This window comes from Sander lucioperca, chromosome 12 (genome assembly GCF_008315115.2).
Source record: "Sander lucioperca isolate FBNREF2018 chromosome 12, SLUC_FBN_1.2, whole genome shotgun sequence".
Classification (NCBI taxonomy): domain Eukaryota; kingdom Metazoa; phylum Chordata; class Actinopteri; order Perciformes; family Percidae; genus Sander; species Sander lucioperca.
In genome coordinates, this window is record NC_050184.1 from 7,341,910 (window position 1) to 7,369,823 (window position 27,914).

General features: G+C 40.5%; 2 protein-coding genes across 10 annotated transcripts in view; one reads left to right on the forward strand and one right to left on the reverse strand.

Annotated features, from left to right (window-relative positions):
- Positions 1 to 27,266, forward strand: sycp2 (synaptonemal complex protein 2). Of its 7 annotated transcripts, XM_036007822.1 has the most exons (49): positions 1 to 132; positions 515 to 586; positions 712 to 852; positions 938 to 1,069; positions 1,166 to 1,270; positions 1,371 to 1,395; positions 1,698 to 1,783; positions 2,671 to 2,765; positions 2,865 to 2,899; positions 2,991 to 3,133; positions 3,294 to 3,346; positions 3,702 to 3,747; positions 4,833 to 4,937; positions 5,042 to 5,102; positions 5,332 to 5,480; positions 5,741 to 5,815; positions 7,691 to 7,777; positions 8,378 to 8,486; positions 10,416 to 10,573; positions 10,676 to 10,744; positions 11,042 to 11,105; positions 11,211 to 11,256; positions 11,363 to 11,442; positions 11,617 to 12,056; positions 12,150 to 12,277; positions 12,394 to 12,442; positions 12,516 to 12,586; positions 12,679 to 12,724; positions 12,833 to 12,876; positions 13,007 to 13,067; positions 14,424 to 14,467; positions 14,593 to 14,653; positions 14,974 to 15,133; positions 15,253 to 15,317; positions 15,406 to 15,612; positions 16,371 to 16,529; positions 17,052 to 17,210; positions 17,494 to 17,650; positions 18,059 to 18,366; positions 19,320 to 19,607; positions 19,778 to 19,823; positions 20,096 to 20,224; positions 21,905 to 22,098; positions 22,427 to 22,521; positions 22,847 to 22,946; positions 23,826 to 23,884; positions 25,337 to 25,415; positions 26,199 to 26,255; positions 26,473 to 27,266. In XM_036007822.1, the coding sequence occupies exons 2-49, from the start codon at positions 563 to 565 to the stop codon at positions 26,527 to 26,529; spliced, it is 5,151 nt and encodes a 1,716-aa protein (XP_035863715.1). In that variant the 5' UTR covers positions 1 to 132; positions 515 to 562; the 3' UTR covers positions 26,530 to 27,266. The 7 variants fall into 7 exon arrangements, with proteins under 7 accessions (XP_035863715.1, XP_035863717.1, XP_035863718.1 ...); XM_036007824.1 differs by lacking the exons at positions 14,424 to 14,467; positions 14,593 to 14,653 and having other exon boundaries at positions 515 to 582; positions 708 to 852; XM_036007825.1 differs by lacking the exons at positions 14,424 to 14,467; positions 14,593 to 14,653 and having other exon boundaries at positions 515 to 582; positions 708 to 852; positions 15,409 to 15,612.
- The window catches only part of phactr3a (phosphatase and actin regulator 3a), a 35,707-nt gene continuing 34,782 nt past the window's right edge, over positions 26,990 to 27,914 (reverse strand). For all 3 annotated transcript variants that reach the window (XM_031286835.2, XM_036007829.1, XM_031286834.2), the window contains exon 12: positions 26,990 to 27,606. In XM_031286835.2, the coding sequence (XP_031142695.1) occupies positions 27,591 to 27,606 (16 nt within the window). In that variant the 3' untranslated portion in view covers positions 26,990 to 27,590. The remainder of the gene's footprint in view (positions 27,607 to 27,914) is intronic.

Here is a 27,914-nt window from a genome sequence, read left to right on the forward strand (position 1 = left end):
GACAGTTAGCGACTGTCGTGCGCATGCGTGAATGAAAGAATGAAAATACTTCGCGCGTTTTGCGCTGAACCTGTCAAAGCCATCACATAAACTGTTATCATGTCATGTTTCTTGGCGACATTTGATATTACGGTAAGTAACGTTACAAGAATAATACAATCGTTGATTTTAGTTATTCAGTGCCTTCTGGACGTTAAGTCGGAGATTAGCTAGTGTTAGCTAGGAGAGGGGACGTTAGCTAACAGGTATCATAATGTTAACGTTAATTTTCCCAGAGCAAATTACGCAGTGGTTAAGCTATGTCAATATGTTAAAACTTAAGTTCGCTAGTAGTAGTAGTTAAGCTTATGTCAAACTTCGTGTACAAGTATGACAGTATAGCTACATAAATCAAAGTTAGCTAAAGTAGGTTTATGTTAATAGTGTTGACAGACAAATGTGATAAGGTTAGCTTGTCAACTGTTAGCTAGCTAGCTAACGTTAGCTAGCTAAGTTAGTAATGTACCCTCTAAAATCAGAAAGAAGAGGCCAGGCGGCAATAAAGCTGTTCCTCTGAAGAAAAATGGCACCGGGGCAGGACACTGAGGTGAGAATGTAAACCTTTCATCGAAGCTTACCATCATTCCTTTCATTTAACGTAACGTAACTTAAACATTTGTTGTTGAAGTAGTGGTGAAAAGTAAACGTTTTATTAAACCTTTTCATGTGCAGTTGGATAAAGTCATTGACGAGGTGTTAAAGAGTGGGGATGTCCAAGCACTGGATGTTTTCTTGCAAAGGGACATATATGAAGAGGCCCCCATAAAATGTTCCCAACAGTTTCTCACCAAATTGGATAAACTTGTCAGGAGGGTAAGCTTTAGCCCAGCACACTAATATGCCATGATGCTTTGTTGTTTGTAGGTTTATAATAACCATATCTATATTGTTTATGTAGAGTTTGGATCAAAAAGATTTCAAGTCAGCCAGTTTGGGTCTCGCTATCCTCTACAAGTGTGGGAAACAACTGAAACTACCTGGTGGTTGTCAAGGACTGTCAGGAATAATAGCTCAAGGCCTGCTCAAAAAGATAAGTATACATCTAATACATACAGGCCCACAGTGTATGAGTGCTGCATAAGAACATGTACTTGGCCAGTTTTTGATTGAACCTGGTTTTGTGCACATGGTGCATTGGTTTGAGAAATGCAGGCAACTGTGGATCCATTGTGGCCCGCAGTGGAATGAGACCTTGTTCAACCTCTCTGAGGACTTCTTTGATGCCTTAATGGTGAGCTAACAGTAAAACACACTTAGTTTGTGTAATAAAACATTGCACCACTCTTGTTAGTGTCCATTGTGTAAATCTGTTTCTTTCCTCCCTGTTACAGGTGGTTCATGAAGCATGCAAAGAGGGTACACTTTGTTTTTCTTACATTTCTTTACTTCATTTGTCCTCAATATGTATTTCATGTTCAATTAGCCCTTTTTAGGACCCAAGTGGAGTATTCCACCTTGAATTGCTAAATGTTTAGAAAGTCATTATTTATCTAACAAAGTGATTGGATGTGTGGGAACAGATTCAGGTGGAAGATAATGAACATTTATCACACAAAAACAAGCTTTTTAGGACCTGGTCAACTTTCATGATGAATCTCAGTATACAAGAAAAAGCTTTGGCTCGGTTCACAGTATTGCCATTATATGTTTTTATGCAGGAACATACAAAATCACAGAGTCTTTCCTGTATCCCGTTGGTCAATTGGCAGTAGATCCCAGAATCTACATCCTGATCCAAAAAGAGGTTTGAAATGGTTTTAATAACTACTTTTAGGGCTGAACGATTTTTGAAAATAATCTAATTGCGATTTTTTTCCCAAATATTGCGATTGCGATTCGATTATTTTTTAAGCTCTTTGTCTTCTGTATTATTCAACAAAGACAAACAATAAATCATTTTATAGTATGAACAACACACAATTACACACTAGACAGTTAAAAAAGTAAAAATATAGTATATACACACACACACACGTGTATTTTTTTTACAGTGCACAGAGAGGAGCTGCCTCCAGCTCCTCCCCCTCGTGAAGTTACGTGCTGCCGAGTGCAGAGAGGCTATCGTTGCGATAGCTAGTTGCTGGTGTTCTTGCCGTGGGATTAACTGTACTAATAAAATATAACACCGCGGTCACGCTGCTGTGAAAGCTCCCCGAACGTCATTTATCAGAGTCTGGTTGTTGCCCCTCTCAGTGGCAGCTCCTCCACTCCATATCTTTATAACGGAGCTAACCGCTAACCGGAGCTAACCGCTAATCAGAGCTAGCTAATTGTTGCCAACCGAGCCTTCAGTTCTGCGTGTCTGTATCCATTAACTGCACGTACGAACCAGAATAAAACCCTTCATTTTATTAAAATGGCTGTAAAAGTTTTAAACTACAACTCAGAGTTGTTTGAATGACAGAAATCAGCTCAAGGTACAGTGTAGCGTTAGCGTGCTAGTTGATGCTTTCTCTGCGGAGTGCAGACTGATTTGCTCTCGCGAGTCATGTAACCAAATCGCGTTTTAACATATCGCGATATTATCGCAAATGCAATTAATCGTTCAGCCCTAACTACTTTTTTGGAGTAGCATTTAAAACGGAGTCAGGTGTTTGCTCATTAATTAACTTGCTAACAATGTTCTAACAGGCAATCCGTAAATTTAACTTAATTCTGGACAAGATCCCAGTGGAGCTCAAGAAAGAGAGGAAGATCCTAACATCACAGGAGGCCTCAGATATCATGTATGCCATGATATTTTCCTCATAGTAAGGATCATTATTACTAATTTTTATTGCACCCACACACTGTTGAACTTTTGCTTGTTCATTAAATGTCTACAGGATCAAGCTGGCTGGTCGTATTTTGAAGGGCGGTGGTGAGTTTGTTTTATGAATAGTACCATCTCTCTTCACCCAGAACCATAGACATAGACACAAAAAATGTACAACACAGTCTGTTTGTGTCAGATTACGACTTGCAGACAGCCCTGATGGAGGCATTGTGCAGAATGGCCACTCCTGACCAGAGGAAGGAGCTGGCAGACCGCTGGTTCAGCATGGAGCATGTGGCCAGTGCCTTTGTCAAGATCTGTGATTCTGAGTTTGAGACGGTAAAAACTTGTAATTTATCCAAGTGCATCATCTTTGCCTCAAATTTGCATTTACATTTGGTTGCACTGCAATGGTTATGTGTTGTAATAATATTACAACAGGAGCTCAGCTACATAGAATGTAATATATGTGTGTGCGTGTGCGTGTGTGTGATTTCAGGATTGTCGGAAGTTTCTGAACTTGGTGAATGGGATGCAGGGAGACAGGAGAAGGTACACAAATACCATAACTCAGCGCCTCCCAAGACATGGTCTAGGAAACTTGAGGGGCCATTAGGGTTAGGGAAATTTCAATTTACTGTTATTTCAAACCCTTTACTCTGCACAATGAGAAAATGAAATAAGAGTGACTGTTTTGGTCATAGCTTTGCCTCTCTACCCATTGATATCACACTCCCATAGAATACACCATTGTGTAATTCTGTGCCAGCTTCATTTCTAACATTATCTTTTCATTCAATTCTCTAAATATAAACAGCATTTGGGGGTCCTTGATTTGATGAAGGTAGAAAACAAATGCAGTGACAGATGCACATAACTGAATAACAATGTCCTCTCTGTACTATAGAGTGTATTCCTATCCTTGTTTGGAGGCTTATCTGGACAAGCATGAGGTCAGTATCAACAGGGATCTATGGTTAAAAAAAATTGGAGAGAAGAGACAAAGTTACAAATACAGATTTTGTCTGTTGTCTGACAGCACATTCAAGGCAATAATATATAACTTTAGGGGTGTCCCCGATTAAGAGGTTACGTAGTCGAATCAGAATTGTCAAGCCTTGCCTATCGTCGACTGATCGTCACATCATGTGGGGGTTGACGGCGACATTTTAAGCTTCTTTCCTTTCACATTTTTATTTACATCAATATGTTGATATTTGTATCATAATAGGCTGTATATTAACTTATTTGGAGAAAACAGGTAGTTCTGTGTAAAATCAGACATTGAGCACCTCCATAAAGCCAAAATGGCATGATCCCTGTTTCATAACTATAGAAATAAAATTATCCATAATACATTTTATTTCTATGTTACAAACTGTCAGCTGGTGGAAATGGTAGAGTTTTGGACGGAGGCTCAACGAGCGCCCGCGAGCACGATAATGTGGTCGACTGAGCTAGAGAGTGACTGAAGAGAGCTAGCAGCGATAAAACAAAGCCATGAATCGTAAAACGTTTTTGCCGATTAAACACTAGAAAAGCAACTGTTGCAAGTATCTCACTATCGCTAACATTATCCACATTTATATTTAGACGCAAATGATATATCCAGCTACAAAAAAGGCTGAAGGTCGGAAGTTAGAACAGTAGTACACAGAGTCGTTCCAATGGATATGATACACCGTCTCGTCTCGTTGCATTGGTGTAAACTGGCTGGTTTCAGAACGTTGCAGAACTGCGCGTTGCAAGTTTCAACTCGTCTCGCCGCAAATCTTTGGTCTGAACTGGCCCTTACGCCTCTGCGAAGATTCAACTGTGAGATTGGCAGTCGAATCAGGCTCCTTTCGAATGAAGCATCGAATATTTGGCTATTCGGGTCACCCCTATATAACTTATCAAGAAGCCTTTGCCTACTTGGTTAATTAGGCTAACTGTTAATTTAGGTTTTAGTTTGCATGTAAATTGGAATGTCACAATCCATAATGTACTCTTAAGTGTATTAGTAGATGTGTTGAAAGGATTGTGGTTATGTTATCAGCTGCTGATGCCCGCTGATGAGAAGCTGGAAGAATTTTGGATCGACTTCAACCTTGACAGCCACAGCATCTCCTTTTACTTCTCTTTGTCTGATGAAGAAGCACAGGTACCTCACAATCATTCATGAAAGTGAAAATGCAACATTTACAAAATCAACTGTAGATGCATATTTGTTAGAACCTAACATAGAGTGATTTCCTCTTCATGTAGGAGGGCCAGTGGGAAACAATATGCATCAATGAGAATGAAGTCCAAAGCTACACTGTTACAGGTAATCAAAGTACAATAACCACTGCACCCTTTTAAAAGTATGGTTTTAGCATCGATATAAGAAAAAGTCCAAACGATACCCAACCCTAAACATTAATCAAGAGTGCTAAACTTCATTAACATAATATTCCCTTTTGATTTGCATGTGATTGTCCATGTCTTTTAAGTACTTGCTCACATGTACACGAGTGTGTAACTCTGTGTAATACAGTGCTTTTTTTTATCTTCAGAGGAGGGCAAGAGGAAAGTAGTGCAGTTAAAGTTGTCAGACGTGGTGGTCGTGGGTGCAGTGGAAGGATCAAGTCTTACCATCCACTTCAGCTCCTCCCTGGACATCCTGCAGGCTGCTCATACCGTCTTTGGACACAGCAAAAACAAAGTATGTCACAGCTTATTTACTCCGTTCTTTTCAGCCCCAATATTAATATGAATATTCTGTTGTGACACCAAAATACACGGCTGTTAAATGTCAGAAACACAATAATGACATTGTAAAGAACTTGGCCTCCCGTGAAAAACTGTATTTTGAAATCACAGCACTCATGCTTTGGCTCCAGTCAGATTCTAGTGTGTTCATAAAACATTATGATTATAAACATTGTGCAACAGTGTGCATTAACACGTGTCTCATCCTGTCAGGGCTTTGTGGGGAAGACAGGCACATCTGTAGTGAAGACTACAGTTAAAATTATAATGGAAGATAACAGCTCACAGGTAAACAATGGTCTGATAACATAATGCTCTTAATATATAGCTGTTTGTGGCCATTACAAATGCAAAATGTATTAAATTGAATACAGTTAGGGTGGGTGCCTATTTGTGGATGGGACTGGCTCAGTTTTAAGATTAGTTTAGATTACATTTTCAGGATGCAAGGCTATATGTTATGTTCAGTAAATAGGCTATGGCTACAGACAAAATACACTGTATGTGCGGTGTTTGGCCGTATTTGGTTTAAATTAATGTGATATTAGGGGTGCACGATATTGAAAAAAATGTGATATTGCGATATCGATAATGAATATTGCAATATCGATATTAATTTAGATATTTTTAAACATATGTAAAATTACCAAAGTTATGGGAAAATGCATCAAAATAGATTTATAACAAATAAAACAAGTTTTTTTACAACACAAGGTTTATTTCAACTGACAGTCGTATTGGACTGGTACAACGTGTCTACAGAACAGGACATGTTTTACTGCTTGGACAGTATAAAATAAATAAATAAAGAGCATGTCTATAGAACAAGACATGTTGTACTGGTTGTATATACACGACTACAGTATAAAAAACAATGCAATGCACATCGGTTGGCTTAAAGCCAAAGTATTTCCAAGCTACCGAGGAGGAGGCATTACCCTACAGTCACATTAGCTACAAGAGACAGCTACCATTCATTTTCAATGGGAGTGACCGTGGCCACGAGCGACTGCCAATCAGAGTGAAGGCAGCGTGACGTATGTCAGTGACTCAAGTCGAAGAAAATAATTCAAGATGGCGGAAAACGCTTCAGGACATCGTATTTATGTATATATCTGATATGTTTGGCATTTAATCTCATATATTGTGTTACCTTTATCGAGAAATAAATACTTTTAAATCCAAAAACATCGTTCTTGTGACTTAACAATACGTCTGAAGTAACTTTTAAGACGTGGTTTAAGGTAGCACCGGAGAATTTCTGTTTACTGTTGCCAAGCAACCAGGGGTAGGCTAGGCACGCCCAGGAGCGCCCACAAGCGAGTGCATTTCGCTCTCTTTTGTAGCTAATGTGACTGTAGGGTTACTTTTAGCCTCTAAAGTTTCCTTTCAATCTCTGTTATTTCGTCGTGTCCCAGAGCAACACTCATTTTCTTACTTTTGTGTTCTTTTTGCTCCACTCTTCGCTCTCTCTTTAACTCCTTTATTTTCTATCGCTTCGTTTTATGGTTCTGCGAAGGCTCCACACAGCTGATGTTTATACGTGCTCTGGTGTGTGCGTCGAGCATGTGGGTGTGTGTGGGTGTGTGGTAGAGCGAGGAAGAAGTGAGAGAGTGACGGCGATTTTCTTCGGAGCCAGTAGTGACCCTAGAGTCTTAGTGAGAGAAACTTAAGTGTCTCCTCTGTTCTTTCTGACCACGGTGGGAAATCTGGAGCAGGAGAAGTTAACCCTCTCCTTGATTTCATGTTGTTTATGGAGAAGGAGAATCAGGAAATGAGTCGGGGGAAATACAACGCTACCAAGTGATGTGTATTTTTCAAGAGGTATATCAAAGAGTATAGACGTGACAAGAGGCTAAATTCAATGGAACTGCAGCTCCGCCATCTTGGACTGAATGTAACACAACATTCTATTGAGTTTTGGGTACATGTCGGGCGGGATGCAACTCAAACAAAATATCGTGTAATTATCGTGAGACTTTCGGTATAATATCGCGCAACGTGATATCGCGATAACGATATTGAGTCGATATATTGTGCACCCCTATGTGATATTGTATGATAAGTGCTTTGAACATTTTGAAAAAGCACTGAAAAGGTGCATATCAGCATGACTGCTTTGAGGTGTTTGTGTGTTTGTACTGCATACCACTGTCTATGCAGGTTGTTCCAGAGAGTCAGATGTCCATTGGTGAAAGTGAGAAAATTACTGCCCCCTACCACTTACCTGCCCCGTCTGCCCCTTTACAGGTGAAATCATTTTGTTTTGTATAATAATTCAAATATGTAGCAGTTGTACTACTTGTTAAGTACAATGTACTTAACAACGCATAGATTTGTCAATGACTACTGTCTTTGACAGATCAGTGAGCTCATAAACATACATAACCAGGCTCTCTAGTTCTTTTGGATTTTTGTGGTTACAGTAGTAAATAATGCTAATTCAGTCAATATATAGCTAATACTGTTTATTATTATTTTCTAATTACCCGCACATAACACCACAACTACTGTCTACAAAAGATGACTCACCAGTGGATTGTTCCATTCCAATTATTTATAACCAACCCCCACCCCCAAAAAAAACAAAAAACAAAAAAAAAAAAAAAACTTCACTTCACCTATTACTTTCCAACTGAAACACCTTAAAAACTAGCAGTCTAGGCCAAGAGGGGACGTAGAGAGCAAGGGAACCAACCTCATCAGGCCTTTTGCTGACCAGTATCAATTTCCATTCTGTGGGTGGTCCCATGCTATTACCTTCATGCGTTATTTTAGTATCACATTTAAATTGACCATTCACGGAAGCCACACTAAGGATTCACAGACACATTGTGGTTTTCCATCCAGATGATCACCCCAACCAGGATGAGGATGTCAGAGTCTACCACCTTCATCAGCAGCAGTGGAGGAGGAAGTGTGCATGGTGCCAGTTCTGTCTCTGCTGTTATGTCATCAAGTAGGTGTCACAGAAATTGTCAAGAATTCCAGTGTTATTGTGTGTATATATATATATTCATGGTATCACCAGTCCTTAAAAGACTAAAGGTTTAAAATAAATTAGGGCTGTCAAACGGTAAATTATTTCTTAATCGCGATTAATCGCTGAATTTCTATAGATAATCGCGATTAATCGCATGTTTTATCACATGATTAAAATTCTATTATTTTGCATTTCAAAACAGTTTTTAAGTACATATTAACAATGGAAAGCAATTCTTACCAGTGTATCTTGATTGGGAATCAAATGAATGCAAAGAAAGTGACTTTATGAACTTGATTTTAAGATTTGTATTTGTTTATTATTTATTTATTTATTTACTGTAAACAAAAGAAAAATGTGTGAATCTAGTCACACATTTGAATCCAGAGTCAATATAGTGTGCAGTAACTCCTAAATAATTTTGATTACTCACTGATGTCCAGTGATCACCAGTTAATGAGACAGCATTTGCACTTTGCAGCAGTTCCAGTTGGGCTGCTTTCTCCATGTCATACAGGCTGTGTGTGCGTGGGGCTGCTGTCCCCCTCGACAGCAATGTATGAGACGGGCCAGAATTGTTTTTGGATTTGGTTTCATCCACAGGTCGGCAACTAGCACTCTCCAGGGTGGTGCGTTGCCTGAGCCCACTAGCATCAACCTGAGTCACGTTAACTGTACTACTATGTTTAGCTTGTAGGTGGTAGCTCAAGCTTGATGTGCTTCGGTGATATTTTAATTCGGCTTTACACAATGTGCATATGGCTTTCGACTTGTCTACTGAGCCGTCCGGAGAATTGTGTTGCTGCTGTCTTTCTCCATCATGCTTGCAGCAGTGATGTGTTATGAGGAAGTATGGCAGGTTGATGATAAGTAAAAGTGCGACAAAGGGTCAAAATAGCAGCCTTTTAAGAACGACGCAAAGCCGAGTGAAGTGTAAAATAAATTAATAAATGGCAGCATGTGATTAAAAAAAATTAACGTGTTATGCTCGTTCCTCAATCACATTGCGATTAACGTGCTAATGCTGACAGCCCTAAAATAAATGTAATTTAAATTCTTAAAGGAATTCAAATGCAATTGATGATTTTGCTTATTTGCAGTGGAATCACAGATTTGGTTTTTGCTGCGTTTCTGTTGTTTATTTGTTTATATATTTTATATTCTTCAATGAATACAGGGTTAATAGTACACTATGCAAATATTTATTTTGCATTAAATCTGCTTAACTAAACTATTCTATTATATGTTTCTTATTAGAGGGCTTCCTGAACAATTTTCATGTCAAGGACATAGTGGTGTACTGTGAACCTTTGTTAGATAAGATTCATGACATTTTTTTATAATTGCATAAGCGCGCAATTAGACAGAGGGCGTTTGCAGGTTCCACAACGCGAGTCGCACTGCCTTTCTGGTTGAAGACGCATCGATCGGACCAGTTGCGTCTTTTTGTTATTTTTGCTAGGCAACCATGGAATCACCTGTCCTCAGCCAACCGTTATTTTGCCGTGGAGTTAAATGACGTTGGATGTTTTTCTGTTCTGAGTTGAAGTTTTTCAGCTTGAGGTGTTCAGGGTGCTCCTGCAAAAAAAACATGAGGTGCTCAGCAACACAAAAGCAGCGTGCAAAACACTTTACTCTCATTGTAAACAATTACAAAAAGCTGCCCCAGGCTGGTCTGTCTGATCAGGGCCTAACTGTGCCCTGTTGTTGGGGAGAAAACAGTTAGGATAGATCCAACTAGGTCACATCTAGTGAGAGAAATAAATAGTTTGGATTACAATAAATCAAACTAAGATCATTTTTCATTATCTCTTACTTCCTTATTGTCCACAAAGATGAATTATAGCAAGGCATGCCAATTCAGTTCTCAACTATGAAGTTGTTGTTTTCTTCTTTCCCTTTTAGACACTTCAGCTAAGCGTAAAGGGAAGCCATCTCTGGAGATGGTTCGTTCTTGTGATAGGCAAGGGGAATTTTACCTGGGAGAGCTAAGGACCACTGCTAAGAGCTGCAGTAGTGTCACAACACCTAACAGCACAACAGCAGGTGGCATGACAGAGCAGGTATGACACATAGTGAATATACTCCATTTAAGCTCAGCAGGCCTAAAATGTGTCATCACAGTATGCAAATTGTGATTTTGTTTCATTGTTTGTCTGTCTCAGAGTGCTACATCTCTACAGAGCACGGCTCCCAAACTGTCCAATAAGAATAAGGTTGGCAAACACAACAAGGTATGATCACCAAATGATTATGTTTATAAAGTTAGCCTAGTATGTGTGTACTTTTGCTCAATCACTCTGAACGGTTTTCAGTATGCATGTATGATGGTATGATGTGGTTAAACTATGAACACTAATATTGCTTTGAATCGTCTTAGTTATTACATGTATTAACTATAAAGATTAAAACAGATGACCCCAGGCACAGATAATGTTTGAGGATATTGTTCCCAAACAGGATTTTTCTTCTAGTTGTCTGGTGCAAAATATATTATTCTGTTGCATTTGTTGTCTCTGCTTGTCCTACAGAGCATACCAGTGGCAAAAGCAGTAGATGTGGTTTTAGCTGGACAGGGAGAAGAACAGTCTCTGGGTATTGTATTGCTGTAGTGACTTGACTTTAGGTTCGCCATGAAATACAGCTACATTGTTATTCATTAGCGACTCTTGAACCCACCACTGATCTTTTTACTTACAGAGCCTAGTTTTTTGCCTGACACCCAGCCCAGAACTGGGAGGAACATGTAAGCACTGTAAAGAACCTCCACACTGCAAATCTGCTGCCATCGGAGTAGCCGATGCTCTGATTGGTAATGTGAATATCTTAACATTTATTTTTTGGAATTGCAGATCTTTGAACTGGAACAAACTGTCAGTTTCTGAAATGCTAATGATGCCCACACAGAAAATGTATTCTGTGCCAAGACCTGGTAAGCAAAGAAGTCATCAGATATCTTTACCTCTAGCTAAGACATCACTAAATGTTTTGCATGTTAAAAGCTATAAAAAAAAAAAAACCTAGCTAGTTAAAAAACTGAATTCATCACGGCATCAATGATGAAACTTTTATGAAGTTTTTACATTCAATTATTTGTTCTCTTTAGAGAATCGATTCAGTTTGGCACAACAGCAGGAGCGCCTGTCCTCAGCACAGACATTGTCAGGTCCAGGCTCAAGCTCAGTCAGCCAAAAGCAACTCCATACCAAACTCACCCAGCGCCTGCAGCAGGTCCTCAGTGAGAGGAGCCGAGATCCTGCACAGCAGGAGCCACCTGTACCCCAGATAAAAATGTCTGATATCAGAGAGGACTCTAAAGGCAGAAGTTCTGCAGATCGGTGTGCTTCAATACTTTGTCCACCCGAAGAGCAGCAGGCCCAGAGAAATGGCGTGGCCAAAGGGAAAAGAAAACACCAGATGTCACTGGAGGCAGATGCTACTCCAATCACAGCTCCAGCCAAGGCCTCCACAACCAAAGCTCTGAAGAAGAGAGTATCAGCAAATGTTAAGGTTGAAACTAATAGGGCCCTTTCAAGCAAAGAGAAGGTATGCATTTTGTAAGCTTTAAACATCTTAGTGTTCATTCTTAGGTTATTAATGTCATATATTGAGATTCTCACACCTACTGACTCTATGCAGAAAGATGCAGAGGTTGCAGGCAGCATGGTGGAGCTCATCTCTAGCCGTTATAAGATTAATACCCAATCCACAGCAAAAGATACTGCAGAAGGTTTCCCTAAGAGCTGGATTCCTCCTCTTTTCAACAGGTATACACAAATGGTTGATTGTAGGTCTACATTATGTTGAACTGTAGTAAATGAACAAGGGTTTGTATGTCTTCGCTAGCATAATTGTGCCACTTATTGCTGTGTTTTTCTAACAGGCCTATCTTCAATATGAGCTGGTTATCAACTGCTAAAGTAAGTGATCATGTAAGTAAGTGATTACCTAACTACCTACTTTTCTCCTGCTTGATTTACTAAAGATGATCTTTATCTGCTATAGAAAGGAGAATCTGGAGACGTGAGCCTAATAAAATCCTACAGCCAAATCACAACAAACTCTTCAAGGCAGAGGTAATGTCATTCACTTAATATATTTGAGGTACATTTAGATATTCCAGTGCATTTAAGAATGTATTTAATGCTTTTTTCCCCCCGTTGTACAGAAAAGATATTTTTGCATTCAACATTGATGAACCATTGAGTGTTAAGGTAAATATTGATAATGTTAGTTATTTTATACCTTGACACCTGGATTTATTATACCTGAGTACATGATATGCCACTGTAGTGTTTAAAGTCTGTTTTATTGCTCTTTAGGGAAAGAACAAAGCCTTCACTAACACTTCTGCCATATCAAGCAGGTAAGTCTAAGAGATGAAAATGGCATGTTGACTGTCGACCTTGCAACCTTTGAAACAGTAACCAAGCTTTTGTTAAGATTTTGTATTTAAAAAACGGGTCTAATTTCATATTCTCCATATTGTTTGACAGTGACATCCATGACTCCTCAGCACTCCTCAGCACAACCAAGAAAGGACAGCCTGTTGCAAAAGTATACTTTCATTGTACTGTGGTGTTTTATATGTATTGAAAGTTGAAGCTAGTAGAGACGTTGGCCCTCATTTATCAACCTAACGTAGAAACCAGCGCACATATGAGCGCAGAAATGATCTTACGACAGGCTTCACGTGTGATTCATGAAACGTTCGTATCACACCAATCACAGCGTAAGAATGGTTGTACAGTGATAAATGCAGCGGCTGGAAACGATGGTAATTTAAATTTCACGCCCCAATATATTCTCGGTTTTGAGGCCTCGCCCCTACAATTTACGACATGGCGAGACGTAATCCGGCTGAGAAGCGGCACTTTTTAGAGGTGGAGATTTGAACCCTGATATCTCAGGTTCATTTGCACTAACGTGTGTACTATTTGGCAGCCTGAAAACTGGTATTAAAGGCTGTAGAAAGAATACAGAATGGAAAGAGATCAATGATGCATTCAAAAGTGTTGCCGTGGTAAATCGGACTCCAGCTGAAGTTTATTTAATTTATATATCCTTGACGTGCTCAAGTCTTAATAGTAATATACAGGCTTATATTGCAATCTCTTAGGCCTACATGTAGGTGTACCTATATTTAAATAAACATACAGTAGCCGAGCTTGTGCAGTGTCACTATACCTTTTAAAAGTGAGGAATAAGATCCTGTCTCCTTCATATAGCCCCCAGTTGGGGCTGTGCTGGACACTGCTCTCTGGGCATCGGGTCATCTGGCTCCATCACTACATTTATGGCACCGTGTTCCTGCGCGATGTTGTGCAGAACCCCACAGGCTAAAACAATGTTGCAGACTTTTTCTGCCATGTAGGGTCCCCCCCGCTGATGCAAGACAGAGCCATCTGCCCTTAATCAATCCGATGCAGCGCTCCACCGTGGCTCGTGCGCGTACGTGTGCACTGTTGTACCGGCGCATAAAGGTCTTCTAAAAGAGCCAGCACCGCAAGTCCACACTGACTCGAAAACTTTGCGTACACGAGTTCAGACCAGACGTGAGATTTTATCACAGCCTACGCTCACGTTCAAATTGATTAATGCCAAGCTTTGCGTAGGAATCGGCGTACGCCCGTCCTACGCCTGTTTTAGGTCGTACACACGTTTCATAAATGAGGGCCACTGTGTATCTATCTCTTAATGTCTGTTGACACGTGTACATGCTTGCTGCATGTGTGCTCATGTAGTTCTGCTCTTGTCAGGAAGAAATGAGGAAAGCCCACTTTTCAAAAGTTATGGCTTACACTTATATTGAGGGCAAGACGAATGCAGCAATCACAAAACCGAAATACACTATGAGCTAGCCAATAAACCTTCTTACTCTCTGTGTTTAAAGTCTCTTTTATTGCTTTTTAGGGAAAGAACAAAGCCTTCACTAACACTTCTGCCATATCAAGCAGGTAGGTCTAAGAGATGAAAATGGCATGTTGACTGTCGACCTTGCAACCTTTGAAACAGTAACCTTTTGTTAAGATTTTGTATTTAAAAAACGGTCTAATTTCATATTCCCCATATTGTTTGACAGTGACATCCATGACTCCTCAGCACTCCTCAGCACAACCGAGAAAGGACAGCCTGTTGCAAAAGTATACTTTCATTGTACTGTGGTGTTTTATATGTATTGAAAGTTGAAGCTAGTAGAGACACTGTGTATCTATCTCTTAATGTCTGTTGACACGTGTACATGCTTGATGCATGTGTGCTCATGTAGTTCTGCTCTTGTCAGGAAGAAATGAGGAAAGCCTACTTTTCAAAAGTTATGGCTTACACTTATATTGAGGGCAAGACGAATGCAGCAATCACAAAACCGAAATACACTATGAGCTAGCCAATAAACCTTCTTACTCTCTGTCTCTCTCTTTCTATTAATCTATTTCCCTGTCTTCCACTAACTTGTTTGTTGTAGGGGAAGCGGTATGTGAAGAAGCATCTGTTTAGTGACACAGACTATGTCACGACAGATGTCAGCTGGCTGAGGGAATCGAGCAGGAAACCCAAACCCAAAGTTACCACATACTCCAGGCAGGCACCCGTCAAGCCTAAAGCTGTATCACCTCATACTTCATGTAGGCCATCAAAGTCACACATTAATGCTGCTTACAAAAAGGAATTAATCACATTAAGACTGAATGTTGATACATTTATTTAAAGACATTAGTTGACATTAGACTGTCTTTCATTACAGATGAATCCCCAGATTTACCCCCACCCTCTCAAAAACTTGTAAAGGGCAATGCCAAACCCAAAAAGGTAAGGCAGTATTGTTCTTTGTAAATAATGTGCTTTAAGCCTGTGATGCACTATCCCAGTCAGCCACAGTGTGTCGTCGTTTAACCAGAAGAAGCCTGGTGTGCAGGAGAGAGTGGAGCAGCCAAACAAGACAGTAAAGCCAGCAGTAGCACCCAGCAGACCACACGCAGCAGGCAGGAGGCCCCGGAGAAGTGCAGCCACCTTTAAGAACTACAGGGAGCCAGACACTGATGACAGCCAGTCGGAATCAGAGAAGCCTCCTGTTCCCAAGGCAAATGCATCCCCTATATCTTATGTCACTTTCTCTTCTAGTTATTGTTCTTATTTTGTAAGCACTTGCCTATTAGAATTGGTTTGTCTATCTGAGTAATTAAGTTTTATAAAAAAACTATTTAGTTAAAGTGCTCATATTATGCTTTTTGGCTTTTTCCCTTTCCTTTATTGTGTTATACTGTATATATTTTTTGTGCATGTTATAGGTTTACAAAGTGAAAAAGCCCCTCTACTGTAGTCCAGCCTTTACTTCCGTGACAAACGTGTCACTTTATAACACATTATAATGCTCACCAAGCTGCTAGCGTGGCACGCCCTCATACGCTTCTGACTGGCTAGTTGTCCTTACCTAGCTACTGCGCATGTGCGACTCCCAACAAAGATTGAACAGAAGTGTGATGCCTCACTCTGTAGATAAAACAGAGAGCTCAACACACAGGGTGAAAAGAGGAGCTGCAGCAATGTGCAGTACAACAAAAATATGGTGTTTTCTGAAAATAAAACCATGTAAACCTATTCTGGTACAACCTCTAAATACAATTATGAACCTGAATCAGCATAATATGAGCACTTGTTTTGCACTGAGTTTTGGTTTGGCAGATTCCAGATCCCTAGTATATGAACAAAAACACTGGTGGGATTCACTTCATGCCATTGGGAGCACACACAGTCAACTATGTCTTGTGCAAAATGTCTATGTAATATTACAAAGACAGCAGTTCATTGTAGTGCTTTTGCAAAAATACTTAAACCATACTGTCTTTGTCTGCACAATAACAGTACTTCCCTAATCATCTGGAGAATGCTGAGAAAACCCACGAGGCTGCTCAAGTGACAAAGAAAAAGGCTGCCAGAAAACAACCAACTAAAAGCTATAGGAAGCTAGATAGCAGCCAGTCAGAGTCTGAGTCTGTGTCAGAGCAGCCAACCACTTCCAAGGTAGGGGTCATTGAGATTATATCTCATGTTGTTGTGATTATCTATTCTGCATGCTACATAGCATCTGTAAGTCTAAATATATCAGAAAACTTTATTAATTATAACTTTAAAAATGTATATTGTTACATAAATTTAATCAGGTAACAAATTTAGCTAGTGGGCATGTATCAGGTAGCATCTAGTCTGGCTTACCAGATGTACAGTGTGGTTATACATTCTCCAAGCATTATATAGGGCTGTTTTAAAACATTAGCTCTAAAACCCTATTTAATGGTAATGTTTTTAAAACAAAATCACACTGGCAAAAAAACAAGAAGGGGTGGAATTGTCTTTTGGCAAAAAGAATGACCAAGAAACATTTATGGCAACTTTTCTCAACTGTAAAGCTTGTTGACAGTTCACACATCATCTTAGTCTACTCTTACTGAAATCTGCAGAATACACAAATCATTTAAACATCATGGCTGTATTAGTAGACTGTTGCAGATACATTTCATTCCTTTTTGGTTTGTCACCCAACAGAAATATTTTGTAGGCCAGCAGGGGAAGAATGAGAAGACCCGTTTAGAGGTTCCAGAGGTAAAGAAGAGAAAAAACACCTCCTCCGAGCAGTCCCCAGATACATACAGGAGACAAGACAGCAACAACCAATCAGATCTGAAAAAGCCACCTGGTCTCAAGGTGGGAGCCCAGCCCTCTATTTAGGTCCTTGCAGCTTACCCTTTGAAAAGTAGTATGCCTTGTGAATTAAGCACATCTGATGTTACAAGGTTTATTGTGAAGATTGACTAGTTTTTTGGTCCCATTTGAAAAATGTTAGTTAAGTTCTGCAAAGAGAAATATATAGAATATAAAAATCCCACCATTTTACATCAAAAGGTGAAAAAATATCAAGATGTTACTTTAAGCTGTATTAAGCTGGGAATGAGCCATGGTCTTGGACGTGAAACACTTTGTTTTTCAGCAGCAGAGACCTGAGAATGTTCTTCCAGAAACTTCCAGAAAGTTAAATAAGAAAAATGTCGTCCCTGCCCAAGAACAGATGAATGGATTGAAGGATTCCTGGGCTGCCTGCCAGACCTCTTTCTGTCTGTCTCCTCCTTTAATTGAGAGGATGAGATGTAAGACTGTGCAAAGCCACTCCCCAGTTAGATAACAGTCATTTGACTCCTTTGACATCAGTTAATGTATATTACATGATCCATAGTAGGTCAAAAAGTTTTTGTTAATTCTATAACAGTGGCCACATATATTACTTAACAGCTCTTGACACTACTGGAACTTTTTTTCCCAGCATTGAAAACATTGTATAGCAAGATAATGTTTGGTTTTCACTTACTGTAGTGACACTGCATATTTATTTTACTAGCTCGAGAGGTTTAAAACTGTTACATAATGACCCTATTGCTCTCCAACCTCTTAACTGTAAATTGATATGTAGAAAAGCATGTATATATTGACCTCCTGCTCTCTGTCCAAACTCTGAGGCCAGCTGCTTAAACATCTGTGCTTATTTTGGACCGTCATAGCTGCTGAGAGGTCAGCCCAAACCTTTGGTTTGACCTGCTCCCCTCTCCTCACCCCACGGGGGTCCCCACTCCCTGCCTCCCTTGACCCACCCTGTGAGGACACCCCCTCGCCAATCCTGCTGCTACCCAAACCTCGCTCTACAGTCAACAGTAAAGGAAACTTCAGGGCCTGCTCTTTCTACAGTGCAGAAAAGAAGCGCAACTCAACCAAAACTCAATCTATCCAGTCTGTCCCCTCTCTCCCTTCACTGACCCCTATAGGTCAAACCCCTGCACACGGTGCCGTCACTGGACCTCGTACAACAGAGGTAAAACAGCACATCTCTGACACCCCATGTAGGTCTCATGACCATACAGTATGTGGATTCTGTGTTAAAGGTTACAATCAAATTTAAAGATTTTTAGTGTGGCATAATACCACATGCTCCCTTTCACCCCAACGATACACAGAATTTGGGCAGTGTAGCTGAGAATACTTTAAAGTAGTCAATTGCAACTAGACTTCATTATCTTAAAGATGTTGAACTACTCACCTCTTCATCAGTTCGAACTACTCACCTCTTCATCAGTTCTAATGGCTGGTGGGGGGTTCCTTGGTATTAAACATCTTCGCGTGATTCACACATCCTTTGCACTACATGGAAATCACTGACTTCACTCGACAGTCATGTGAGAATCACTAGACTGACATGAATGGAGGTGTGACTTATTAGATAACTTAAGGCGTTCATAGACCGTTACCTAGAATTTAAGGAAGTAGGTCTGTGACCTCAGCATTGCTGGTTGAAATTCCCAGGCCAGCTGAGAAAATGTGGGCAGAGAAAGTAAAGAGGTAACACTTCCCTTTGTAAACAATAATTTTTGAGTTTTGAGGTTCTCTATTTGAGCAGATTGGTTACATTAAATCTCAAACTGCCCAACCCTCAACTGCTAACAGTTGTAAGGGACAACATTAGATGATAAATTAGAGGATACCAGATAAATGCATGTAATTAAATAGAATATGTTGGAATTGCACATGATGATGTAAATGATATATGATTAAAATGACCTGTTTAGCTCCAGGCAGAGCATATAATAGCGCTGCATCAATTCATCTGTGCCTCTTAATGCATTGTTGAAAATTACTTTATAATTTTACTGTCCCAAATCTATGACAGACATGGTGATTAGATAACCACTAAATGAGTGGCCATATTTCTTATCGTCCATTATTTTCTCATCACTTCCTGTCCCTCTCCATTCCTTTATTTGTTTCCAGATAAGTCCAATCCAGCAGCATCTACCCTCAACACCTCGATCTCCTTTGTCTCTGTCCGCTCGGCCCCTGTTGACATCCACACTCCTCGAGCTGGACAACCCGTCCATGCCCTCTCCTCCTCAGTCTCCATTCCCAGAAGACACCGTCAACCATGGGAGCCATTATAGCTTTAGTAAAGTGTCTTCAGTATCCTGGCTTTCACTGAGCCAGTCATCCACTAAGTCATCATTACTCACTAGAAGAGTAAAGGACAGCCCTGCTGCCCTGGCTGTGTCTCATAAAACAGAGGTAGGGCTTTACCACACTTTATGTTTTATGATTGGTTGATTATAATTGGATGGATAGATGGATGGACGGATGAGAGCACTGAAAGGCCACTAATCACTGAGTTATTGTGACTTTTAAGTATTTGTAGCCAATCAAACAAACAACTAATGCATTACTGTCCATCCTGACAGAAAACACCATCTTCAGACCGAAAGCCTGAACAGCTTCTTATCTCAGGTAAAAGACCTTTTGTATTCAACTTGGTCGTTGACAGGTGTACAAAAGATTTATCAGTTGCTACAGTCTAACCCCACAGCTAGATCCCCTCTACACCTAACCAATGTTGTAAATAAGTATAAAATTAAATCTAATGTAATAGTCATCAAGAGTATGAATTCCCCCAAATAGGCTCCACGGTCAAATCACTGATCTGCTTCAGAAGAAACCCCTGTGTTAAGTAACCAGTCGTATACTGGGTAATGTATTATAACTGCTGGTTCTTGTTGCAGGACCCAGTCGCAAGCGCCACACCTCCTCGTCCAGTAGTTCAGAGGAAGATAAGAAGGAAGAGAGGAAGAAAAGCAAGATGAGAGGGCAGCGTTCTCCTCGGATTAAACCAAGGAAGTTGTTCAAGTCCTGTGAGTCCAGTTACCTGCGAATCAAATTAGTTGTCAATTCAGTCCAAAATAACATTTCCAAATGTCTTGGTAGTACAACATCTATTGATAAATCAGTGCCTTTAAAGCAGAGATTACTAAAACAAAACCTGGAGGAGGGGCTTCTCACTAAAATGAGGAGAGCTGGTCCACCTTAAAGGTCAGCCCACCTTAAGTTAGTAAGCCTGTGCTGAAGTTGTCACTAGCTCCTCTAATCCCCTTCACTTTAACCAGCTGGTAGCAAGCAAGACATGGGAAGTTGGCTTGGGTCTTGAGGAGTTGTAGCCCTAATGCATCCATGGTTGAAGCATTTATTCACCAACACACACTGCACTGCTACTTCCACGGCTATTACGTTACTGTTTACTTCATACTCACCAACAAACACACCTTCCTCTTTTTTTTGCTCTCTCTTTCTCTCCCCGCACATTTGTACCTGTAATTCGGTACTGGTACCAACAGTACCTTTTTTTGGGTACATTCTCTCTGTAATAACAAAAACTATTTTCAGTTGTAAAAATAAGTCCAAACCTAAACTCCTCCCTACCTTCCTCTCCCCTCCCAAACCTGTCCCTACAGCCTCCAGTCTGTCACCAGGGCATAGAGAGCCCTAACCCTTGTCTCGGCAGGGCTCATAACTAACCTTTTTCACCATCCTTTCAGAACCGTCCTCATATATAATCTAATGGCGTTTTTCATTTTGGTTTGGTTTGGTTTTCCATTACGAAAAAAAGTCTGTGGTACCTGCTAACAGGTACTTTTTTTAGTACCACCTTCGTCCAGGCTCCAAGCGAGCTGAGGCGATACCAAAAGGTGACGTGAAAACCTGCAGACTACTGATTGGTCATCATTGCTAGCGACAGACGGGGGTGTCCTGAACAAAAACCGCCATTTTTAAATAGTTTAGCCAGCGGTGTGTTTTTTTGCTGCCTCCAGCTTCTTTTGAAACAAAATGTGTCTTCTGGCTGTGGCAACAGCCACATGCCGAGAATCAACAACAACACACCTTCTAAATCTGCAATGGAAAATGAAGGACGGGGCACCACGGTCGAGTCAAGCTGAGTAGAGTAGAGTCTAGCAGGTACCATGTAATGGAAAAACTGCCATAAGCTGTCCCGAAATTAATGTGGACCGTCCCAAATTTAAAATCTTAGTTTTTCTACATTATCATTAGTTAGAGTAGTATGATTTGAGCTGTTATGGAGTTTTGACTCTTCATAGTTAATGTAATGTTATACGGTTATCGTCAGCTCACTCACTGTAACGTTGACTCGTTAGTTAGTGTTAAATGTAACGTTACTGTTAACATTAAACAGTCCAACGTTAGCTGATATGTGTGCGTACGTGTGTGCGCGCGCACGCTCACACGTGTGCGTGCACACACGTCTATGTTGTCAAGGAGGTTTAATAAGAACTGTGTGCTATACAAAACGTGTCCGTTTTTATTTTCTGTGCCGTTTATTGTAAGTTAGCTGGGCTTTTTTCGTCATTGCCCTGACTCACTGACTCCAGAGGCGACGTAGTCTTATTTTTCATATATTTGTCATTTTGATTGTTTATTGTGTGTGCTTTTACTATGTGCAACCTGTATAATTTAAATAATATGTTTTTTTGGGATGTTATCTTTGCTAACGGATCAGTGGGTCTGTCTGTTACTTTCAGTCGCTGAGGTGTCTGTTGAGGGTGAGGTGAGCCACGTGATGTCTTCTTCCCACACGATGAGCTCCAGTCACTGGGAGGCTGAAGTGGGGGATGGAGACATGGACATGGACGAGGATCTCGAGTTACCAGAAAATGCTGTAAACCCGAGTAACCTGTGCCAGCAATTCAGCTCTGAGTTGAAGAAGAAGTTCCAGGTTGGAGACACACACACGCGCGCGCGCACACACACACACACACACATACCCACTTTACATGACATTTAAATAGTCAACAGGGAAAGAGACTATGCAGCAGTGTGTAGCTCCAGTTTTTCTGAAGGAATATTAAAAAGGCACTTAACACCACTAAAAATAATGCGTTTTGTTTTAGATGTGGTGACCATATTGGTTTGAGAAAGCTGTGACAGATGTTTAGACTTGATATATTCTCAGAATTTCTCATTATTTCTCATAATCCTGAGCCACTGAAATGTTAAATGATGGCCTTGCTGAACCACTATCTATTAAATGTGTTTGTATTCAGAACCGTTTTAACATGGTGGAGATTTACAACAAGCATTCTTTGAAGACCGTCCAACAACATGTCTCCTCCCTCAGCACGCAAGTTACCAAATACAGGTCAGTTAGTATGTAGTTAGTGTTGTAAAGCTAACAGGCTTTCCATCCACTATCCATATTGGCTTATAGATTACAAAATGAATATGCACATTTGATGTTTTTACCTTTAAGATATAGCTTAATTTCATGGCTGGTTGCCCACCAATGTGGTTCTTATAGGAAATGACTGTGCAGTCAGCAGTGAGTATTCATTTCCCAAAGCTATTCTAAGTTTACTCTGTTAGTACAAAAGTACTTGTTGCATTTTACGGGCTCCAACTTTATACAGTCCGGCTTTACATTTTAGATTTCCACTTCACTGGTTAATTCTCTCTTCTCTGTACAGGACTCAGAGGCTTGAACAGGTTCAGAAGGTCCTCTTGGAAGAGATCCACAAACTGGAGCAGGATGACACTGTGCTGAAAAGCATGGAGAAAGACCTGACGGTATGTCCCTCTGTCTCTCTTAGACTACATCCACACTACTACGTTTTCATTTTAAAAAGGCATTTTCAGACGAAAACGATCTCCATCCTAACTAGAGTTTTAGCACCGTTTTAGAATTAATGTCGTCCTTATTAACACGCCTAAACAACGCATATCACAGACCATTCACGTCCAGGCTGATAATGGCACTGGACAAGGGAATTGTCGCAAATTGCTTGAATAATAGCTTGCCTCCTGCTCATGTAGACAATATTAGCATTATAAAATGCTGAATTTAACTGCAGAACAGCTGCTAGCATCGACAACAAGGTCAGAAACCACTGTAATTAATTACCCATGTTAAATTAATCGGCGGTAGTCAATGCTGATGTCTGTTTTCTTCTGGAAAAGGGTCATATGACGAATCAGGGAGCAAACGTGGGTGTCTGCTTTATCGATTCCAGAAGTCTCCGTTTCTGCCCGTCCAGACTAAAACGCAACCCCAGAGTTTTTAAACTAAAACGGGTTCGGCAGCGTTTCCAAACATCTCCGTTTTAGGGGTTCTAAAATAGTAGTGTGGATGTATTGCGTATTAATAGTGACCTGTGGATCTCTCTCTCTCTCTCTCTCTCTCTCTCTCTGTGTGTGTTCCGTCCGTCCTTCCTTGTGCTATGCGGCTATATATGACGCTTACGTGCCCGTTGTGTTTTCACTGTTAAACACTACATCTTTCAGTTTCTATACGTATCCTTGTAGGAGTGCTTGAATTGTTGAAATCTCTCTCTCTCTCTCTTTCTCTCTCTCTCAAATAAAAAATAATACCATGTTGTGTTAAATGGGATTGTCACTATGTTGATTTGACAAGTTTCTGATCAGTGTTTGGTCTCTGTTCTCTCACAGATGTACTGGAAAAAGCAGACCGTGGCTTTCCATTCTTACCAGGAGCAGGCAACCACAAGGTGAAATTTAGGCCTTTGTGTTTGTTTGTGTGAGCACTATTGTTAGTTTGAAATTCTCTCTGTTCAAAATGCTCTGTAAGAGATTGAATAACACACTTGTTTATTCCAGGGTACCTGCCGGGTCTTAAAAGTATTACATTTTATATTCTAAAACTAAGGCCTTTAAAGTACGTTTACAAAATATGACTTTATTTTTTACAAAGGTCTTACATTTTTTCTTGTCCTTTCATATGATTAAATGCATATCGTTACGTCATAAATACATGTACTTTGTGTGACATTATAATATACTCTAGTGTGACTTTGATGTTATAAGACAGTACAGGTACTATTTACGTCAGTGTTTTGGTTTACACGTGACTGTGGCGTGTGCGTGAACTCGCGAATCAGTCAGTTGTCTTTTCAGTTGTCAGGAAAGAAAACAAAACGTTGTACACCTTGCTACTAACAAGCTATTAGCTCGCCGCCTCAGAATAGGCACGTGTCTGAAGGTCTGGCCAGAGACGCGGACAAGTTGGCGGACAAGGCTGAGGGCAGTGGTGCTGAAGTTACGACAACAAGCTTGTTGGCATGCAAAGTTAGCACAACAAGCTGATTGGTGTGCGAATCAGTCACACTATGGCGAGTGCTAATGAAATGGCAGAGCTGGAAGACCTGCAGGTCAGCGACGGTGTCTGCGTCGCTCCACTGTTATAGGGTATGGGAATAGAAAGACTTCCAACATGCTAACGCGCATTCAGCGGCATCACTTAGATGTGCTTATCACCGGGACAAGGAAAAAACTAACCGGAGCCCAATTTCTTATCCAGGTTGCTTTCAAGCAGCCTTTGGACGCAAAAGCTGATCGGGATAAAACATTCACTGAAGCAATTTGACAAGATCAAGAGTAACAAATAATCCCTGAAAATACAATTTTTTTCAATTGACCCCAAAATTGTTCCTTCTGTCCGTATATGAGTCGAGCGTCTAAGTTACTTCCGCTGAAATGCATCAGAGAAGTGATGGTGTTAGGTGGGTGAGCTGCTTCTTTTTGGCCACTCTCTTTGGTCGTCTTGATCAGATCCATGCTTCCCCACATTCATAGACTTTATCATAGGCTTTCTGCTAGAAACGTGGTTGATTCAGAATCACTGACATGCAATCAAAGGGTCCACTGGTGGACTTTGAAATTGTTGAGACATATCATGAAAAACATTTAAAGCAAATCAAGTACATCTTTAAACCATTTTAAATGACTAATTACTGCAATTGTGTAAAAAAAAACTGAAATCCTTTTCCACACCGAGTGCACTTTTTCAGAAAGAAGTGCACTTAGTTTATCAGTGTTCAGTGTTATCAGCCTTTAACCCGCAGTATATTTGCATTTTTCCTTTACCTTGAGCTTGTGTGTTCTCCCACCTTCTTCTGCTCGCCCTCATTTGGTTGTGTGACTGTCTGTCTTCTTCCTTCCAGAAATGAGGACCTGAAGAAAGCGCTTCAGAGCAATGTGTGTCACAGCTTGGCGTATGAGGAGAGAATGTTCACATCCCAGGTGTGATCCTCAGGCCTAACCTTCACAGCTGACATCTAATATGTGACCCGTATTGTTGCCCAAGCATTACTTTTTAACTAGCTATGTAAATCCAGTGCTCAGGTTGCTTGGAATAAAGTTTTTAATTTTTTTAAATAGAGCGTGTCACCTTATGGTATGTGTCTACGTGAGCAGCCAGGGAATACATTCTGGTAGCGGTGCGTCAACTTTTGAGAAGCGGGGTGTCGAGTTGCCTGCTCCTCATTTGCATATTTATGCAAATCAGAGGCATCCAGCTCAACTTGCCACGTCTCCGAAAATCTTTTAAACTGACCGTTGTCGATCTAAAATGAAGACAGACTCAGCAACTGCATAGCGTATTTCTCGCATAAAATGCTTTCAGAAACAAGTTACGGTAAACTATTTCTGTAAAATAAGCTAAAGCTTCCAAACAAGCCCCCATGTTGGTCCTGTTTGAAACCTGGGAGCAGACACCGCACGAGTGAAGCGTTCATCCAATCAGGTGCAACCATTGCGGTTATAGGAGGGTGTAGCCTGTTTTCTTTGTTTGTCAGTGGTCATTGAAGATAAATTGATAAGTGCTAGTTGAGCGTCAAGCGTCCAAGGGTGGGAAGCGGACGATCCCTGCCGTCAATGTGGTTACCTACCTGTCAGTCCAATGATTTTTCGCTGAGTGGCCTAAATAACATTTTGCTTATCTCATTGTCTCATGTGTCAACCCTTCCCCTGTTTGTCCTGACTGTGTCATATTCAAAACCCTGCTGCTCGGCCTGCTGTTCTCAGATGGGCCTGATAAGAAAAGACATGAAGTCAGTTCAGGACAGACTCCTCAGCGAGATGGTGAGTAGACAGGACACAAGTGGCCCTTCAGCGTGGATTAGACCAGGGCAATTAGGCTGGCTTTCATTTTGTGTCCTTCACTCTGTCAGCAGAACAATGCTCATTTGAAAGCCTGTATATAACTAAACAGTCTTGAGAGAATGTATGACTCAGATGATGTGTATGATTTTAAAGTAAGTGTCTTTCCTGAATCTTTTCTTTGTGCTTGCTTTCGTAGCAAGAGGGCGAGATCCAGAGTGTGAAGAGAGGCCTGCATGCTTTGTTTTTCCCCTGATGGAGCCATGTTTTGAGCTGAACAAACTCCTGCCAAGGGTCTCTACACTATAAACAAGGTTGTGCATTTCACCACATGATGTACACTGTGCTGTGTACTTCAGCTGTGCTGGTTTTATATCAAAATGTTTGTCTGAAATGTTGATTGTTCCTAGTTCTGCTTTTATTGTATGTTGATGTGTTTGGTTTTATTCTGACATGGATGTGTTGTTTCTCAATGTTTTTTTTATCAGAAATGTCATGTTATTCTGATATTTGATTACATTTACGAATTCAGTAATTTTAGTGTTAATTGATAGAAAGTACAGGTAATTTTTGCCACTGTGATATTTTTAATACAAATTCCTGATTTATTCATGAAGGTTAGTTAAGTACTGAAAAATGACCAATTAAACATTTAAATTGTTAAATCTATCAATTGTTTTAAATAAAACTGTTTAAAAATGAGATAAGCCATTCTTAAAAAAGACCTTGTATTTTGAAGACAAGTAGTGCTTACAAAGGTATTTCTCTTTTCAGTGAAGACATTGACAGTCCCATTCAGATTGACATACTGTATGTACAGTTAATATCAAATTCATCCCCAATACCACTTCCCCCAGACTGCACAGTCTTTACACAGTCCAAGTGACACATTATCAGTTAAGAAAAGGTGAAGCTGGTCACATGCACAACTTCTTCCCATTACACGGACCCATACCGCCTTGTCAAAGGAGTTCATGAAATAGTACAAAAAAACTAAACAATGACTGAATGACAAGATTGTTTTTTTCCTCCGCTCTCATCCTGAGTGTCGGAGGTTCCACCAGAGTCCGCTTCCACCAGCCAGCTTCCATGTGGCGACATTCAGTAGTCTCCAGGACACACTGACGCAAACATTACCGTCATCGTCTCTCACACACCCGTGCCCTCATACGGATGATATGATAATCGCGGGTGCTGGAAGAATGTTAAAGACACACTGAAGACGAAAAGGCTCCAGGCTCTTTAAACTTCCCACCGCTGAGCAGCTTCATAAAATTTCCAAACTCAGCATTTCTTCACAGAAGAAACTCCCTGCTTTCATGGCCGGTGGAACCTGGAGAGACAAACATGCAGGGAAACCGTGTGTAAAGGGGAAAAGTAGAAACCGTAAGAGCAGCTACGCATGTCATCGCACCCAGCTAATGCAGCTATAAATCAGTTCTTTGGGGCTATTTTTAGCACAGTCGTACTTGCATCCAGTCCTCCCTCTTGTGTCACTGTTACAACTCACAACAAGGACCCCGGCTTCCATAACAAGCTTAGCCAAGGACACCATGGCATTTTAATATTTCTCTCTGCTTGGCAGAGGTCAACCCCCTCCCTTCCCTTTACAAGCACTCCCATCTATCTTTAGCTCCTCGG

Excerpts from the sequence above, each read along its gene's own strand:
- sycp2 (XM_036007822.1), top strand. The coding sequence starts at position 563 with ATGGCACCGGGGCAGGACACTGAG. Across the intron at positions 5,481-5,740 it reads TTGGACACAGCAAAAACAAA|GGCTTTGTGGGGAAGACAGG; the intron begins GTATGTCACAGC and ends TCATCCTGTCAG. Across the intron at positions 8,487-10,415 it reads CTCTGCTGTTATGTCATCAA|ACACTTCAGCTAAGCGTAAA; the intron begins GTAGGTGTCACA and ends TTTCCCTTTTAG.